Here is an 18552-nt window from a genome sequence, read left to right as displayed (position 1 = left end):
CCGATCAGAGGTTACTTAAATTGAGACGTTCAGTCAAAATCAATCATGTCACCTTCAAACGGGATCTCCGTTTGCAGGGTTCAGGCTGTACCGGACCCTCTCGGTGATCATGCTGCTCTGGGGGACCGGCTGTACAGTGAGAAGCCGCTGCTGACCGGCGCAGAGCTCTGCCGGAACTCCGACTGCTGTCTGTCCGCGCGGCCGTCTGACGGCATCAGTATTAAATTGAGACAGTTTTATTAGCGGTTAAAAACGTCTCGCGTTAAATAGTGGTCTAATTCGGTACAGTTGGTTTTAACGCCTGATGCAAAGTGTAGGCCTATAGGAGTACACATGAAAACCCTGAACAAGCAGCGTCGCTCTGCTCTGTCTTTCTGCTATGCCCCATTCACGTAGTAGTTTTACACTATGTAGATTAAACTCTGCAATTAATCCGCGGTTCACATGTATGTATGAACTGTGGTGGTCCGTTACACTGTAGGCTATATTCAACATCACTGATTAAGTAGCCTAAGTCAATCCTACAAACAACTGGACTTTAGGGTCAAGTGTTGTTGTATCCGGCCCATGTCCCGGATGTGAAAGTCTCCTTACTGGACTACTGAATATAATAATATTCCATTATATTTTGTATTTTGAATTGTTACCTGCCACCAGAATTTTGTGATTTCCTTGCAATAAATATTGACATTTTTACCATAAATTGGTGCCTAAAAATGTATCAGAATGCAGGAATTGAAGTCTTTTACCCTCAGAATTTCATGGGGGAGGACACCCAGACCCCCCACCCCCCACCCCCGCTTTGTGTGTTCCCACAAAGACAAATTCTGAGCAAGGAAAAACCCTGAAGTATAATCACAGACAGCCATAAAAAACATTTAAATTGCAGAGTTAGAGTTATAACTTAATATGTACAGTGTCAACAGAGAGAAACACGGACAATTGAACAGACAGTGACAACATACATACTACATACCTACATACTGTAGAGAATGACAGTAACAGCATACAAACGGCATAAATAAAAATTTGTTATAAACGTGTGCTCTTTAAAAAGTAGAAAGCATTGTTTGCCAGTTACATTAAATGTTTAAAAATCCGTAAATGTCCGTGGGTGGGGCTGCATGGGCGTGGTAATGTGGGCTGGTGTGGGTGTGTGTGGGTGTCGTAGTAAGGAGAGAGAATGGGAGAAGGAAGTTTGTGTGAGGTGGACCTGGTCACCACAGACCCAAATCTTCTCAGCTGTTGCTACTGTCATATGCTGTACTGTCTCTTCATGTGGCACTATTATTATGTATATTATAACAAGGTAATGCAATGTGTAATCAAGTGATGACTGATTAACAGCAATGTAAATGCTAAATGCCCTAATACCTACATATCATGTAAGACTCAATTTCTCCATTTCTTTGCACAAAACTCTCCAGAAAGTGCCATTTAATGGTTTATTTTTTTTAAAAATGAGGGGGGGGCTGTCGCAGCGTCATGGGTGCGCCGTATATTTTCCTGCTTTTTTGTCCTTTGCCAATCACACCTATGGACACTGTTGTGGGAGCCATGACAAATTTCTGAGTTGAGCAGAAGCTAGTATCAGGCTTTGATATTCTCTCTGTGTTCTGCCAAACAATATATAAGCTGTGGTATAAAGGGATAAAGGGGGATCTTTCTCGAGCTTAACTTTGGAATGAATTTTTGCAGAGAATAATGGCTGTTGTTTTCGAGCTCTTCTATTAAAATCACATGAGGAAGGGATCTCTTCATCTCTATAGATGAGAAATAGGTAACAGCTACCAAAAACTTTTACAATGTACAGGAACAAAAACCTATCCTTTAAAGGCCAAGTGTACAAACAAGCCAAGTGACTTTAAACAAGGCACCAGTGCTAACAACATATACTAACTTATGTATGAAAGTGTGTTGAAGTATACATGAGGCACATGGAATGCAAAATATAATATTTTTAATACGCAATAAATTAATTATACCAGGTGACAGTTTGAGAAGACAGAAAAAAATAAATATATTTATTTCCAATGGCATTTCACTGGAATTGTACCCCGTACGATTTCATGTGACAAATCAAATTGATATTTTTATCTTTCTGTTCATTATAATCTGTTAAGCCCATATACAGACATTGTATTGCATTTAATAAATATGTACGAGCTTAGTTTCTTTTTGACACATTGTATACAGTAAATCTTCTGACAACAAACACAGCAATACACAAACAGCAATAATCCACGTTGGCATGTTATGTTGACACATTAGCAGTGATAACGAAACACAGGTATTTAAGCCACAGTGAACCAAACATGGGTGTGTTTTGGCTATTTTGCAACTGTGTCACCAATAAATCATATTTTCTGACATACTTATGCTGTTATCTAGCCATGTAGATAGTTTTGTTTGTATCTGCTGAGATTTTAGGACATCCATCTGGAACGGAGGCACTATGAGACCTTATTTGACCAATTGAATCTATTGACATCAAGGTCTCCGGCCATCACTCTCTGACTCCGTGGCAGAAACCCTCATACATGCTTTTATTACCTCCCGTTTGGACTACTGCAATGGAGTCCTGTCTGGGGTCCCCAGCAAAACCCTAGACAGACTCCAGTATGTCCAAAACTCTGCCGCCAGGGTCCTCACCTACACCAAGACGTGGCAGCACATCACCCCAACCCTCATCCACCTTCACTGGTTCCCCATTAAGTGCTGTATCAAATATAAAAGCCTCCTTCTCACCTACAAATCCCTCCATGCCCTGGCCCCACTGTACCTCTCCGACCTCCTCCATCCATACACCCCACCCCGAAACCTGCGGTCCTCAGACGCTGGCCTGCTCTCCATTGCCCAAACCAGACTCTGTACCTTTGGAGACAGAGCCTTTAGTGTAGCAGCCCCATCCCTCTGGAACACCTTCCCTGCAGATATTCAAAATGCTACATCCCTGGACATTTTTTTAAAAAACTCCTGAAACACCACAGCCTACAACCTCCCTTTGTATAGCCACTGTGTCCTTGGGTTTCATGAAAGGCGCTATGTAAATAAAAGTTATTATTATTATTGTTTCTGGAAAGATACAATGTCGTTAAAAGTTCATTTTCAGCCAAAACCAAACCAAAATTAACTGCATGGCTACATACCACTGAACTAACCCTTTAAGTGTAATAACTTGACCTTACTTACTAGACTGTGAAAACCTGATGAGGGCTTCAAAAAGATCACATTTACAAGTAGCTGAAGTTACGACAGTCTAAGCAGCACTGTACTAAAATGGACAGAAACTCTTGTGAGAGGAGGTGTGCAGTAAAAAAATCTGGTTACCATTACAGTCTGGCCAAAAAGTCGTCCAAGGAACTGGAGGGCACCAGATAAAATCAATCAGGCAGAGCACAAGTTGGCTGCTTTTTCAATTGAATAAAGGAAGGAGGTAAGCCTATCAAGGTGCTTTCTGGCTACACTGGCTCTACAGAAAACAAAATGTAGCTGAGGAAAATTGTCGAGGCTAAAGTGAATCCATAAATGTAATACTGGCTTAAGCCTCAAATGACTGGCTGACTTAATGAGGTTCAGCAAGCAGAGCTCCTTTTCAACAGGCATGAACACTGGGATCTTGAGGTAATAATGAAAATAAATGCACAGTTACTCCAGGAAATAGCAACAATTATTCTAAGACTTGTTGCCAAAAGTTTGGCCATATAAACACTGCAATTGAGTGTGTTAATGACAAGGCAACCAAGAGCCGTTTTCTCATATTAACTCGGGACAAGATTGGCAGGGCAAGACAAAGGCAGATAACTATGTAACTGATCTCAAGGTGAAAGTGAAAAAGAGAAGTACTGAGTGCAAAGGAAGCATGCTGTCCTCACTGCTCACCCCTTCAGGTTTACCACCACATCAAATTTAACCATCAAAGCAACTATCGCAATGCTGCAAGGAAGTAGAATCTGTCAACACTGTAAAGCTAAATTGTGCAGCCTGAGCAGCACTGTTATTCAAGGTGAGAAGAGAATCTGCATTAACTATTCGAAACCAGTATCAAGAACCAATCTACACAGCAATGAAAGCTAATCAATGCATAGAGGAGATCAGAAATAAAAGGAACACAAAGAATGAGAACTTGGTACCAGAGGTCATGGCGCAAACTATGTGCAATCATGCCAGACGGCACAGAGTTCACAGATTTGGTCTGGATATCCTGCAAGCTTGTGTGCATCAGAGGCAAACGCAGAAGGAGGACCATCAAGCCTCAGAGAAGCCAGCAAGTGGTCCTCAAAATGACTATTGAGAAGCAAACCACACATGCTACGTGGATCACACAACCTTCTGTACCTCTGACGTTTACAAAACCAAATCATCTAATAATGCCAGATATTATTACTAAAAATATATTCAAGTGCATCACAAGATGTCTAATCATGGTAGCTACAATGTCAGCAAAAATTATATTTATGAAAATATACTTAAGTGCATCACAAGATGTGTGGTGAGTATAACTAAACAAAATCAACCTTGAAGAACAATACAGTGAAGAATTTGGTTGCTGTATCCCTGAAAAATGGCTCAATTTAAGGCAAAATAAACAACATCCTGAAGCTTTTTCAACAAGGGTACATTCACTAGGTGAACAATAACGCTTTAAAAATAAATTTACTGGCAACAATTGCATCTCCCCTGAATATAGAAAGGAGCAACTGGGAAGAAGTTGTTATGCAACCATCATAGAATATTGACCCGTTGTCTTTTCAGTACTTAACAAACACTACATTTCATTAACATGTGTTCCTTTCCTCTTGAATACATGACTATTGTGTTGTTGTGTCAGTATCTCGAAACAATTTAGCTTGCACAAAGAAACATGGGAGCAGCAGCAGAACAGCAGCATCCTGCATCACTTGTTTTCTATGAGCGTCTGCACTTTGTTGACCAAGTCTCGAGCCATCATCAGGACCTGCGGGACGTTGTGTCTCTCTGCCATTTCTGAGAAGAGAATTTAAGCACCATCGTGAGTTACAGGAGGTAAATTGCTTCATAATATTGATACTATTTAATAGTTTTTTTTCTCCTGACTAAGAAAGTATATTATCATAGCTGAAATATCATCTTAATCAACTGGTTAACTTTGCTTCAAAATGATTATTAGAATTGTATATCAATCTAGTGTACTTATACATAAGCTCTGGTAATTGGTAACATTATTTCCACCATATTGTAGCATTTGTTTTTCTCTTATCTCGTCTTACCATTAAAGAACTTGATGATGTCTGTGAAGTCCATGTTATTTTCTAGGATGATGTCTCTATACATCTCCACAAGTGCCAGAGCAATAAAGAGCACAAAGTGCTTAGAGGAGGTGTACTTGGCTGCCCAGATTGTTTCCCACACGGAGTACACATCATCATACACCATTTCTGTGTAAAAAATAAACAGATTACATTCAGTATCATCTTCTGTAAAATGCTAAATTCTCTTTAAGAAGCAATTCAAGCAAATGTCATATGTCTGCATTTGCCACCTCTTTTGAAGTCAAGTAGAAACCAACGATAACAGAAGTAGAAGTGTGTGTAGTCTCCATTCTGCTGCATCAGTTCAAACAGCTCAGAGTCCAAGATCTATTGGTATAAAAACAAATTGTCATCATTACTGTATAGCTTTGGTGTATATACATGCACGTGTGTTGGTGCACATATATGCACATACCTGGATAAGAGAACGCATATTGGCAAAGTGAGAGTCCATGGCACCTCCATGAGGAAAATTCTGGTTCATCCTCTTCATCAGCTCAGTGAAACAGCTAAATGCCATGACCTCTGTGAAGCATGCACATTTAAAAAAGTGACTAATTTAGACATTTATGTACATTTAGGGAAAGTGTATACCGATAGTTTGCAGTTAAGTGTCACTGACCATCGTCCAGAATAACCAGTAGGGGAGCCAGCAGATCACACATGCCCTGGACATAACCTGTGTCCAGATGCTGCCACACGTAACTGCAAAGACAACCACATTTTTCAGATTTTATTGCATGTTGACTCAATTTTTCAGATTTTATTGTTTTTGGATTGAAATTTCAGAGATATTTAGCATGGCGGTGTATTTACCTGCACATAATGTTACGCAGCTTCTCCAGGTTCTCTGGAGTGAAGTACCAATATGCTCTGTCACAACGTCTTACATCTTTGTCAATGCGATGTAAATTGATCAAGTACATGTCCAGTGTTTCTTGCTACAAAAATAATAGTGAATTATGTTAGCCCGTGCTGATGATCAAAAGAAGTATGTCTGTATGTAAAGTGTAATGCTTACAGAATAAGTTTGTTCTTCTGAGGATTCGTCGTGATTGGTGTCTCCTCCCACCTCTGCAGACTCTGGTTCAGTGAGCACATTTTCCATCTCAGGCTCCTCTTCAGAAAGGCCCAGGTCGGTGCCCTCAGGACTGGTGTTACAGCTTGTGTCCAGATGGTGATCTAGGATAGGGTCCTCTGATGCCATTTTCTGTCTTTGCGCAAGGGAGACAAGAGGTGCAGCGAGACCTGCCAAAGGCCGGGCCTTGATATCGTCAGACGTCACACATGTCCCTGCAGGAATGTCCTCCATTTCCAGGGCCGAAGGAGAGTCATCTGAATCTGCGGTGTCTGGAGACTGCCGAGAGTGGGACGATAATGAAAGGCTGCCCCTTGACGCTGACTGGAGAGCGTTCAATACTTGTCTGACAGGTGAATTTGAACCAGGTTTCTCAAACGGAATTTCTGCAGCTTTTTTTATTTCAGCCACGTCACAAACTGTTGCTACGGCATCCTTTCTTTCTGACTCTGTGGCCTTTTTTTCAGAAGTCAGATCAGTTTTTTCAGAAATCTCTGGCTTTTTTTCACTCTCTGGATTAGTATCTTTTTCTGCTATAGGCACCGGCGGACATAATGACTCTACTTCCAGATCTCTGCTCTTGTGTGCTTGAAAATTCAAGGTCTGCCCGAGTGGAGGTGCTTGGAAATATTCATTATGAATCTCTCTTTCTAGCTTTAGAACATTAGTGCTCTCTGGAACACTTCTTAAATTCATATTTGTGTCTACTGCTTTTAAATCTTCAGATTTCTCATTTGTTGTTATATCTTTTTCTTCTACTTCAGGTTTTTCTTCAGATTCAGATGTCTCTCGTGACTTACTGATCCCACAGTCTTTAACCACCTCACCTTCTGAGAGTGTCTCCATCTTTGTCTCTGAAACCTTGTCCTTGGCTACTGGGTCCATTACATCCTCCCCCCCAGACTGTGATCCAGTTGTAGTTTCATCATGTAAGACTTCTGATGCTTCCTCTGAGTGCTGAGAGGGTGCAGATCCAACAGCTGATTTTGTTACAAGAGGGCTGTTTCCTGAAACTGGACATTGATTTGACAGACCTGTGGAGGAGGGGCTGCTAGAGGGAGGTTGTGAGGTGTCTGCAGTGTCACTCATGATGTCCTTCAGTGGATTATTGTGCTGTACTTCTCCTTCCTCAGCCTTGGGCTCAGTCTCAATCTGATCCACTGCCTCAACCAATCCACATACCTGGTAACCAAAGGAAAGTGGTGAACATGCAATACATTTTGTATCCCATAGCAATGACATGGACAAATGTTACACCAATGGTTTTGCATGTGTTAGACCATTAGCTACAAATCAGATATACTACTGCTGCAAATATCCCAAGGCGTAAGGTACGTTCTAAGAATGATATCCATCCTTCAAGGCAGCATTTGGTTTCCATCTATTTCATTACTGCATGAATGTCTTTTTGAGATTTGAAACGTGCATACGATGTAATATGTAATCCATCACAGTGAACATTGCATCTAATTTGGCTTACATGGCTCTGGGAATGGCAATGTCAGTTCACTGCTTGGTACAGACAGAGATATCTCAAAATCTATTGGATGGATTGCAGTGACGTTTAGTATAGACTTTCATGTTCCCCAGAGGATGACACCTATTGACTTTGGTGGATCCCTTGACCTTTTATCTAGTGCCACCTGCAAGTCAAAGTTTTTACTCATCCTTAATAATATATATCTATTATATATATATAATAAATATCTCAACAACAATCATTTTGGCAATCCTCTGACTTTTTATCTACCACCACCATCTGGTAAAAAGTTCAGTTTGTCCATTGAATGATTAATGACAAAATTCCGGCAAAACTAAAGGCAGCCTAGGTGCAGCCTCACAGAGCCACTCTAGAATATTTATCTTTAATTTTTAACTTTCTGACAACACAGCTCATCAATGTGACTTTTTTTTGCCAGTGAACTATGAATTGTCAGACATGTTTGACAAAAACATTACTGTGACAAATAATTAAGGTGATAAAACATTTAATATCACTCTTTACCTATACCAAACAACTTTCTGCAAGTTGATTTAAATTCAGTTTTAATAGAAGGTAGTAAATCAATCTATAAAGTAATGATATGCTTTGGAAAATGGAGAACATTATAGTAAACTATATATATAAGTTGTAATAAGTGGGCTAACACTTATTACATGGGAAAAACACTGGCGTTAGAGATAATTGTTGTGATGTTCATGCTTATGAGAAACTACCTGTGCGCTGCTGGTGGAATCACTTTGTGAGTGGGCATTCTGTTGATCTGAGCTGCTACTTAGAGACGACTAGAGTAGAGAAAAGCATCACACAAGAGACAAAAAGCAGAACTGTCAAGCAACGTCCTTAGAAATGGTATCATAATACTATAAATAGTTTGCCTGTTGTGATAATGGTTACATAATGCAGCACATGTTATGCCAAAAGGTCAAACTTGCATCTGTACTGATGGTAGAGTCCCGCTGCACTGGTCCTCTTTCCACACTGGCTCCAGACGAACATCTGGCAATGGCCTCAGCATGTTTCTCTCTCTCCCTCTGGCGGACAATGGTCTCACAACCAAGCCACTCCTTCATAGTCTGCTCATACATGGTCCGCATCTGCTCGTCAATCTGAAACAGAAACCTTTTGTAAATAAAGATTGTAATGGTTTATATGTGTACCTTATAATGATACAGTCTGACAGCACTACCTCTAGTCGGCATTTCTCAGTCATGGTAAACTGGTAGTGTCCCAACAGGAAGGGCCAGACCTCTTTGCGTAGTGAAGGAGCCACACCACCAAAATACACAAGCCTGCGTAACTCTTCTTCCTTATACGCCTGGACAAGATTAAGTCTGGTATTTATCAACGCACACTGAAATCACACACTACTTAAGAGAACCATTTAACACTGTTAATTCATAGCAAAATATATCTCATGGGATGGTGTTTCAGTGTGAATCTTACAGAGCTGTCCTTGAGGAATTGGCCCCAAACCTCCACAGAGAGGCCTCCTCGGGCATCACAGGGCACATTATGGTCAACTATAGTGGTGTTGACCAGAGCAGAAAGGTGGGTACGAACTGTGGACAGATGACGGCAGTATGCAAGCCCTGGAGAGGAAAGATACATATTTTCATAATGACATCTATCTATAACAATCTATTGTTTCCCTAGGAATGAAATGAGTTCCCAATGAATGAAAGTTAACCAACAGTTGTACTCACATCCATAGAAAGCACGGGAGATTATCTGGTACTTCATTGTGTCACAAAGGAGCTTTAAGGGAGCCCTGGTAGAAAAGGAAAATGGCACAAACTTAGTCCACCGGATTAATCTGAATTTATATTTGAGCCTGAACCTAGGAAATACTTACCTTTCCTGATTACAGCCATTAGGCAGAGAGCCATCAGAGGAGCCATTCTGTGAGCAGGAGGAGCACGAGGACTTTCTGGGTGTCGGTTGCCACATGTTCACGCCCTGGTCCATCAGCTCCAGGGCCACTGCACAGCATGAAAGCCCTTATCATTACCGTTGCTACTGTCATCATCATAAGCAAGTAAAACCAGATGAAATTCCAATATATGTGGACATAACAGTGCATGTATGCAAATAACAAAAAAAATGTAAAAAAATAAATAAATATGGAAACAAACAAACCAAGTGAAAGGATGGAGATGGAGATGTGGCTTACAAATTACTGCATGTCCATGCAAAGTCTCCTTATTGTCGACAGGACTATAATGTGAAATGGACACACAGGCCCTAAATAGGCAGATATGAAATGTAGCAGTAGAGAGAATTTCATTAGAAAATATACACTGACTATATGCGTAGGGAAAATAGATTTATCCAAACTGAAATTGTCTAATCTGTAAATCAGTATTAAGAGAGTAATGCAAGCGTAGATGTAATCACTGATGATGTTTTATTAGATTAGCTCAGGGAGGCAGAGTTGGGAAGATTAAAGACACTTACTGAACTCCATCTGATTGCCAGGAAAGAGGATTCGAAACACATAATCGGTTGCTTCATCATCTTCCTTATCGGATACAGAATCACATGAGCTGTGTGGACTCCTCTTTCGCAGTTTGGGGAAAACCTTTCCCTGGGAATGGAAAGGCAACAGACTGTTACAAAAGATCATAGTTGTAGGTAAATGTAGCATCATTGCATCAATTATTGAAAAAGGAGGCCATGGAGGTATTTCATTATCCTCTGTTCATGCTGACCTTTCCTCTCTGATTCCAGAGCGGTGGGTCCAACTGTCCGTGAGGTAGCAGGCCAGTCTCCAGGCAGGTGAGAAATTGCAGGAGGTGGCCTCCTTTGGGGAAATGTAGAGGGGGTCTCTGGATCCCATCCTGGCTCACCAGAACTACCGTCCCACCACTGTTCACTGGAGAAATTAACACAATAAATAACAAGATGAATAACTCTTAAAACTCCTTTTGTTAATTAAAACATTATACGGGGACTACCGTACCTTGCTGATGACAGTGTAGATAAACAATCTCCTCCAAACGAATTGTCATAGCATAATCCCAATAAACACTGAAAGAAGGATGAGAGAATATGAGCCATTGAGTCAACTATGCAAAAACAAGTTTGTTTTTATTAGATTGGGTTTCATCGGCCTAACCTTTTCTCAGAATCTAGCTCCCCCACATTGCCATTCATCAGCTGATTGGGCGTCCATTTCAGTGTCATGAGGTCTGCAGTTTGATGTAGAGAAAGGTAGCCTGGGATGGCCTCCATGTCATCTCTCTGCAGATACAAGTTAGAGCTTTTAAATCACAACATATCTGCAATACGATTTAGATAAGTTAGGTATAAATCAGTTAACAGATGCACCCAAGTCCCCCAGAAAGTAAACAAGCCTCTCTTAAAGGATTGTATTGTTATTGTATTAAAAGATATAAGGCAAAAGAAAAACATGTACCGGCTGCACCAGGACATTGTTCTTTCCAAACAGAAGTGTGGCTCTGGAGTTTTGGTGGAGTGATTCAACATAGTCCCTCACCCACATGAGAGGGCGATCATCCATGCTACCACTGGACTGTCTCTTCTGGATCTGATTTAGGTTAAGACATCAGAATTATTACACACAGTAGTTTATAGCCAAATAATCTTGCATAGCCAGCCCTATCTCCACAGCACTGTGTCAGCGGAAGGGGAGAAGAAAGCTTGATATCTTGCGCAAGAGAGACGTGCCGGATGTCAGGCTTTATCCCAGCACTCTACATCCAGTAACCAGACTAAGAAGCTGAATTTTAAGTAAAATCAATTAAGTCCGTCACTATCTCACCAGGGCAGGCCGTCTGGAGGGTGAATCCTGCCGACAGTGGCCGCTGTGGATGCGATGCCGCTGCACGAGCTCGTCAGCAGATGGGTCCGTCCAAAAATGGTCTGCAGTCTTAACTTTGGTGTACTCCAAAGCACAAGGGCCAACTGTAAAACAAGATTTATCAGTTTATAGTAATTTAGATATTTTAAGTTCTGAATAATAATAAATAAACTGTAAGTTAGAGATTTAGTGTGGTCCATGTGACGGTTTATCAATACCCAATAGAGATGCAAGAATTGGTCCATCTACAGGATCCATCAGCATGGCTTCTTTCTCATAGAAGGCACTGCAGAAAACAATATTTACAACAATTACATTTTACTATTTTGAAATCATAACCAACTTCCTGTTTGCATATCATAGCTGTAACCGCATAATATGGGATGTTGACATACAGTGTCAGGAGAAAGCAGAAAAGCTAGAACAATAAAATGTTTTGCATAAAATTAAAGATGTTGAAAACCGTTGAAGCTGAGATGCACAAAAACCAAAAACAGACACCTACTGTTGCTTCTGAGATTGGTAAAGGAACCAGTTCTTACAGAGGCAAAATTATGGTATTGAATGGAGGATATAATCTTCTATAGCCAGTAGCTTATAATTGCATTGAATGATGTATAAGAAATACCTGCTGTTCTCCACCAAGTACAGGATAATCTTGTCCAGGAGCTTCTCCATCAGGGCAGTTCGGATCCACAGGTGTTTCAGTGCCTGAGGAGGGATGTAAGCCAACTTGGATTGCCGACTGCGGTCATTACTCAGTGAAGAATTGTTCTGCTTGCTGAAAAACAGTAAAGAAACCTGACAGATGAGATATCTGTTTAGGTTGTTATTAGAAATGAACAGAAATATAGGACAGGACGAGGCACACATAACAGTAGAACACAAATGAGGAGAGATATACAAGACTAGCAAATCATTATTTTATGTCACTGCCATCTCACAGGGGGAGGTTAACATCTCACCTGATTTCGATGAGCTGTTCCAGCTCCTGAACCTTGTGGCAGAGTTCCTCCGCAGGAGAAAAGGTTTTTGCCGCCTTCATGAAGAGTGCTGCGACCTTGTTACTGCACAGCAGGCCTGCAATACGACGCTTCAGTCCGTGGAGCATGCAGGCCTCCACTACAGCTACACACACAAACACACAGAGCATTATTAGCCAATATATTTTATTCATGTTACTGTTTCCTTAAGGTTCTATATTTTTCTTTTGTCCTTGAGTTTTGTTTTCACCTAATGAGCACAATATAATTTCCTCTTTGTGAAAGCTTCAAGCCTTAATAATTGTATTAAAAATAAACAGGTGAAAAGCAAGCACAGGTGGCACAAGTAGAAATAGACTGAAATCTACCTAACACATGTCTCCTGTTGCTAGGATATGAGGGATGTGCATCACACATGCCTCACTCCTTGTTAGTATCAACACCTTTAAAGGGTATTAGCCTACATCCATCCATCCACATTATACGAATACATGACTAATAGTATTATGAAAAACATTTTTTTAGGATTTATATTGCTTGAACAGACTGTAATGGACTATTTTGCACTGTGAGTATGAACTCTTAGGAATCTGGTCACAAATTGATGTCAACCATCTGCGCTGTACATGTCAATGTGGTTATAACAACTACAATCCTGTGGCTTACACCATGTCCTGTGCTTTAATCTCTGAAATTGGATACAAAAGGCTAAACTATTTTAGCAAAAAATATTTTTTTTAAGATGCACAAACCAAAATGATGCCACAAAATCACTCTCCTATTTACTTTGCCTACTCTCCCTAAATATAGCCAAAATCTTATGTTAATGTTAAGCATTAAAGCTAATGGAAAAGGCCTGCAGCATGTACCCTGATTTCTGAAACACCCTGCTGCCCGAGAAAGATGGCTTATTGTGCAGTGTAATCACAAAAAAAAACATTCACCGCAGAAGGATATGATGTGGCTGCTGTCTGCGTGCACAAATTTCCTCGTTACTGCTTCTTCCATAATTTGTTTCACCTAAGAGAGAAAGGTACACGGTGAGACAAGACTTAATCTGTCTTACACAGTTACATGAGGTGAAAGAGAGTCAAAACAACGAGCACAACAGGAAGCAATAGGGGAATCCATTACAAGACGATATGATGAGCAACGAAGGAGCAGTGCAGTTCCACAAAACATTTGAGAGGTTAACATAAAGAGCAAATTATTGTGTAAACTAAAGTACCACAAATGTTGGAATCTTTTTAAAACTATAACATATGCATTAAGTCCTTTTGTCTGCTTTCAGATCTCATAACTTCAACTTGAGCATGGAAAGAAAATTCAATTTCAATTCAATTTTATTTATAGTATCAAATCATAACAAGAGTTATCTCAAGACACTTTACAGATAGAGTAGGTCTAGACCACACTCTATAATTTACAAAGACCCAACAATTCCAGTAATTCCCCCAAGAGCCAGCATTTAGTGTGACAGTGGCGAGGAAAAACTCCCTTTTATGGAGAAACCTCGGGTGGTGAGGAAAACTTCCTTTTAGGGAGAAACCTTGAACAGACCCAGGTTCTTGGCAGGCGGTGTCTGACGGGGCCGGTTGGGGGTGTGATGAACAGTGGCAATAATAGTCACAATAAAGATAATGGAACTATGACTAGAAATAATAGTTGTAGTAGTTCATGGCGTAGCAGGGCACTGCAGGGTGTTACAGGGCGTAGCAGGGTACTGCAGGGCATAGCAGGGCGTAGCAGGGCACTGCAGAGTGCAGAAACCCTGAGATTTCCCTCAAGTCTCACATGTTGTTTTGTTCTTTTACTATTTCTAGATGTTCTGGAGGAATTTGGTTCTTAACACCTACGACTGATCCTCTGGGAATGTTGCAACTGACATGCATAGGGCAGGCACTATCAAATAAGTAGCCTACAAGTTTTTCTTCTCCAGCTTAAAGGATGCACTCCAGCAATTAAGTAATGCACTTCCATAAAGTTGGAGAACTTGCGAGAAACAAATTTGTTTTTAAATGGTCGCAATTAAGCAGCAGAGGCCAAAATATCCCCTGTAGTCCAATAGTCCCTTATGGCTAAAACTCCCAAAACACTGCATCTTACACTTCGCATAATGCAAGTCGGTAGTGTTTCAGCGCAAGATTCTTCCTGCCAGGTAAAAGCACATATCTTAAGACCATGTTTATAATGGCTTTCTTTTATACATTTGTAGTCTCCAAGCCAAACCTGAGATAATTCTATTAAATGTCAGCTTTTTTATCTGGCTTGTTGTGATTCCTGTCATCCCCATAATCAATGAATACATTTTTAGAGGTTGACATTTAACTGAAGTAAGTATTGCTTGTTACTTACTTTAGCAAATGCACTTGTAAACCATAACATTTTGGCAAAGGTCATGTTCTACAAAGTAATTATGTTTATACACAACATGACTGAATTAATGCTCTGTGTCTGTGCTGTATGACCATGAATTAAGATGATTTTTTCCCGCCCTTTTTTGATGTATGAGTTATGTACCAAACAACCGAATCACAGAACTGCAGATGAGATAGCTGTAGACCACACAATTGTTTGTGTCCCTGTAAGGCGGGGCAATTAATTGGCGATCACAAAAACAGAGTAATCGTCAAAAACGGTTATTTTGCACATTACGCAGTGTTTTTGCTATACATTCAGTCCGCCGCTGAAGGAGCGATTGCCGCCATTCCGCCTCGACGGCGGTTTTACCATGAAAACCGTTTGAAACATGACAGCTACAGTCGCTTGGAAAATAGCGTTATGGGCACTGAATTTGATGAATTTACTGTTTATCAGACCCCAGATGACACAAGAAGCTAACGTTAGCGAACCCTGCGGTCCCTCTGCCTTTGAATCCCCGCTGCAGGAGACGTTGTATTCCCCCGACACGCTGTATTCACTATTTAAAACGTTTTCCAGGTTGGTGGGGATGCATACCGCTCAAATCCAACATGTAAAACATAGTAATATTCCCTCAGCATTTTGTTTTGTTGTTAAACTATGTAAAATGAGCGTTGACGTTAAATCACCTGTTTCACATAAATATTTTTCCTTAGCAGAACTTAGCTAGCAAATAAGCCCTCTGACGGCAACATTATTGTTCACATTTGGCACAATGTTTAGTAATGACAGTAGTGGTCATTGTGAGTGAAAATGTGATGTGAGATGCACATTGTGTTATGTATCTGGAATTGTTATTAACTGACTCAGTAGTAAAACTGATTTTATTCTGATCCAAAGACTCTTCCTGTGAGAATAAGGACACTAACATTATATCCTAGAATGTAATTGTAAGATGATGTTTTTTTTAGAAATTATTGCAAATAATCCCCCCAAAGGTTAATGAGTAATCGTGTTAAAAAATCGTGATTTCAATATTGACCAAAATAATCGTGATTATTATTTTTTCCATAATCGAGCAGCCCCATGTCCCTGTTCTTCATATGAATAAACAACCTGAAAGAGTCTGCTTTGTAATAAACAGGCACAAATGTAAATACTGAAAATCAATTATTTTAGTTCGGGCCTATATATGTTTTAAATCTATATATCACAACAGAGCACCTCCTTGCTGCAGGATCTAGCACCAGAGTCATGGATGTTTGAGAGGCAATGAGTCACAGGTGAGGGGGAGCACGGACACAATAAGACTGGAAACACCGGTCTTTCTCAGCAGCAATGAATAAAACATCCTGTTTTCTCTCACTAGGAAGTCATGGAGTCACTGAGCAGTTTGGAAAGGTCTGAGGTGTCCCGTCCGTTTTAAATTTCTATGTCCAAATGGCTCGTAATTAACTAATAAATCACCCAGCTTGGGTGGGACTATTTTGCATTTTATGGTAGCTATCTAGAGTACACACTAAAATGCCAATGAAACAGATGCCAAGGTCACACCTTTTAGTTTTGAATAATAGATGGTGTGTTATAGAAATGTCAGTTTAACCATGATTTCTTCAGAGAGAGAGAGAGAGAGAGAGAGAGAGAGAGAGAGAGAGAGAGAGAGACTAATCTAGGATATGAAAAAACAGGTGCATGGATAGAAACAAATGTAGGCCTATCTATACACGTTCCTTAAATGTGTTGTTTTCCAGCTGATATAAAATCAGCATCCTCACCACCGTCATCTGTATCATCATCATCATCATCATCATCATGACTATCATCGTCACCATCATCTTACGCCAGTCTAAAAGCAGCCAAAAACATGCCATTTTACTGGTCGCCTAATTGCATCCGCTTTTATTATGTAAAATAAATTGACAATTTTATAATAAACAGGCCTGTGGCGTAGTCGTGGCTCAAACCCGATGAACGATGTCCACACACACACACACACACACACACACACACACACACACACACACACACACACACACACACACATGCACACACATTGCTTGCATCGCCAACATAAACTGTGACGAGCGAGAAATAAATACAATGAAACGAACCTCTTTCTTCACATTGCGCAGCAATTTCTGACGCGTCTCGGCCTCTGTCACGAGAGAAAACATAATGAATATGCGGATCAGATTGCTTGTGTGGGAAATAAATGATGACAGGCTCACGACAGGAAAATAATAACGGCGGCTGAAGCCTACCTCCCATCGCTCCAGGAAGGGTGTAGCGGTTGACACGCACTTCTTTTTTTTTTTGGAGAATGTCTTCTTGAAAGCAATAAAGACAACACTGGTTAAAAGGCAGAGAGGCTCCGAGATGTGAGCTGTGTTCTTAGCGACTAAATTAAACCTATCTGTTACCTCTCTCTCAGCGAACCAACACCCCTTTAAAGTCACAGTAGCATATACATTAAGCGGTACAACGCCAACACCTACACAATATTTTCAACTCCCTGTAACACAGCAAGGTGTGTTTACTGTGCCTAACTTATGTTAAGTCAAATAGGCTACACATTTGGAATATTTCCATGAAAAGTTTCTTAGTCACATTATCCATAAAATCTTCAGAGCTTGATTAACATATATCATAATTACAGTTAATGAGCCTCAGGTCAAATTATTCAAGGCCTCATTAAAATAATTATTATCTTACTGAAAGCGAAACATTTTATTGTATTCTTCTATTCTATTGTATGTTCTAGTAGGCGTATATGTGACCTATAGCTTGTGCTGTTGTTGCACTAATTTGCTTTAAAGGATGTTCCTGTTATTTTGTCTACCCTCTGTACTAGGGGTGAACAATGCGGATACATTTCTATATTATAGGCCTACTACATGTGATTTTATATCAGATATTGTGATTTAATACTTTTTTGATTGATATAATAACCAGACAGAAATGTTTTTCATGGCTAATAAAAAAAAAAGATAAATCAAAATAATTGATGCAAAAGCAAAAATCATATTCAAATCCACTATTGCCATAGAATTGTAAGTTATGCTTATTGATTTGCAACATTGACCACAATGGGCGAATAAACCCGAAGATTAAAGGGAGAATCATGGAGCGTCGACAAATTTATATTATCTGACCACCAACCTCAACCTTAGACTGCACTAAACAAGGAGGAACTCACAAAAATACTACAAATGAAAATGGAACAAGAACAAAACAGCGTTGGACCACAGTGACAGCTCCAACCAAGATCGTGGGGCCACCCTAATCCAAGGGAATATTCTGGGCGGGAAAAGAAACATGAGAACTCCGGGGAGTAAACTCTCCAGAGCTAGGTTAGTAACAAGCATTTCTGCGGCAAGGATGCACACAAATGGAAACAAATGGAAAGAGAGAGGAGAGAGCAGCTCAGTGTGTCACAGGAAGGAAGGAACTTCCCCCGTAGTCTAGAACTATAATAGCATAACTAAGAGAGGCAGGTTAAGGAGATGAGCCTGGTC

General features: G+C 40.3%; 1 protein-coding gene across 2 annotated transcripts; it reads right to left on the bottom strand.

Moving 5' to 3' along the window:
- Positions 1 to 2957: 2957 nt before the first annotated feature.
- Positions 2958 to 17560, bottom strand: sgsm1b (small G protein signaling modulator 1b). 2 transcript variants are annotated; one of them, XM_036007545.1, is made up of 25 exons: positions 17299 to 17560; positions 17149 to 17192; positions 13621 to 13696; positions 12659 to 12821; positions 12322 to 12474; positions 11912 to 11979; positions 11655 to 11797; positions 11289 to 11420; positions 10989 to 11113; positions 10833 to 10900; positions 10582 to 10745; positions 10328 to 10457; positions 9726 to 9870; positions 9577 to 9641; positions 9317 to 9462; positions 9060 to 9188; positions 8806 to 8979; positions 8587 to 8655; positions 6313 to 7551; positions 6108 to 6232; positions 5914 to 5996; positions 5707 to 5816; positions 5522 to 5618; positions 5250 to 5417; positions 2958 to 4986 (listed from the first exon to the last, which is right to left on the bottom strand). In XM_036007545.1, exons 1-25 carry the CDS (start codon positions 17303 to 17305, stop codon positions 4898 to 4900), a joined length of 3912 nt encoding a protein of 1303 aa, XP_035863438.1. In that variant the 5' UTR covers positions 17306 to 17560; the 3' UTR covers positions 2958 to 4897. The 2 variants fall into 2 exon arrangements, with proteins under 2 accessions (XP_035863438.1, XP_031133894.2); XM_031278034.2 differs by lacking the exon at positions 17299 to 17560 and having other exon boundaries at positions 2959 to 4986; positions 9726 to 9852; positions 17149 to 17226.
- Positions 17561 to 18552: the final 992 nt, after the last annotated feature.

This window comes from Sander lucioperca, chromosome 1, assembly GCF_008315115.2.
Source record: "Sander lucioperca isolate FBNREF2018 chromosome 1, SLUC_FBN_1.2, whole genome shotgun sequence".
In the NCBI taxonomy this organism is placed as follows: domain Eukaryota; kingdom Metazoa; phylum Chordata; class Actinopteri; order Perciformes; family Percidae; genus Sander; species Sander lucioperca.
This window is presented reverse-complemented; position numbering and strand designations above follow the sequence as displayed.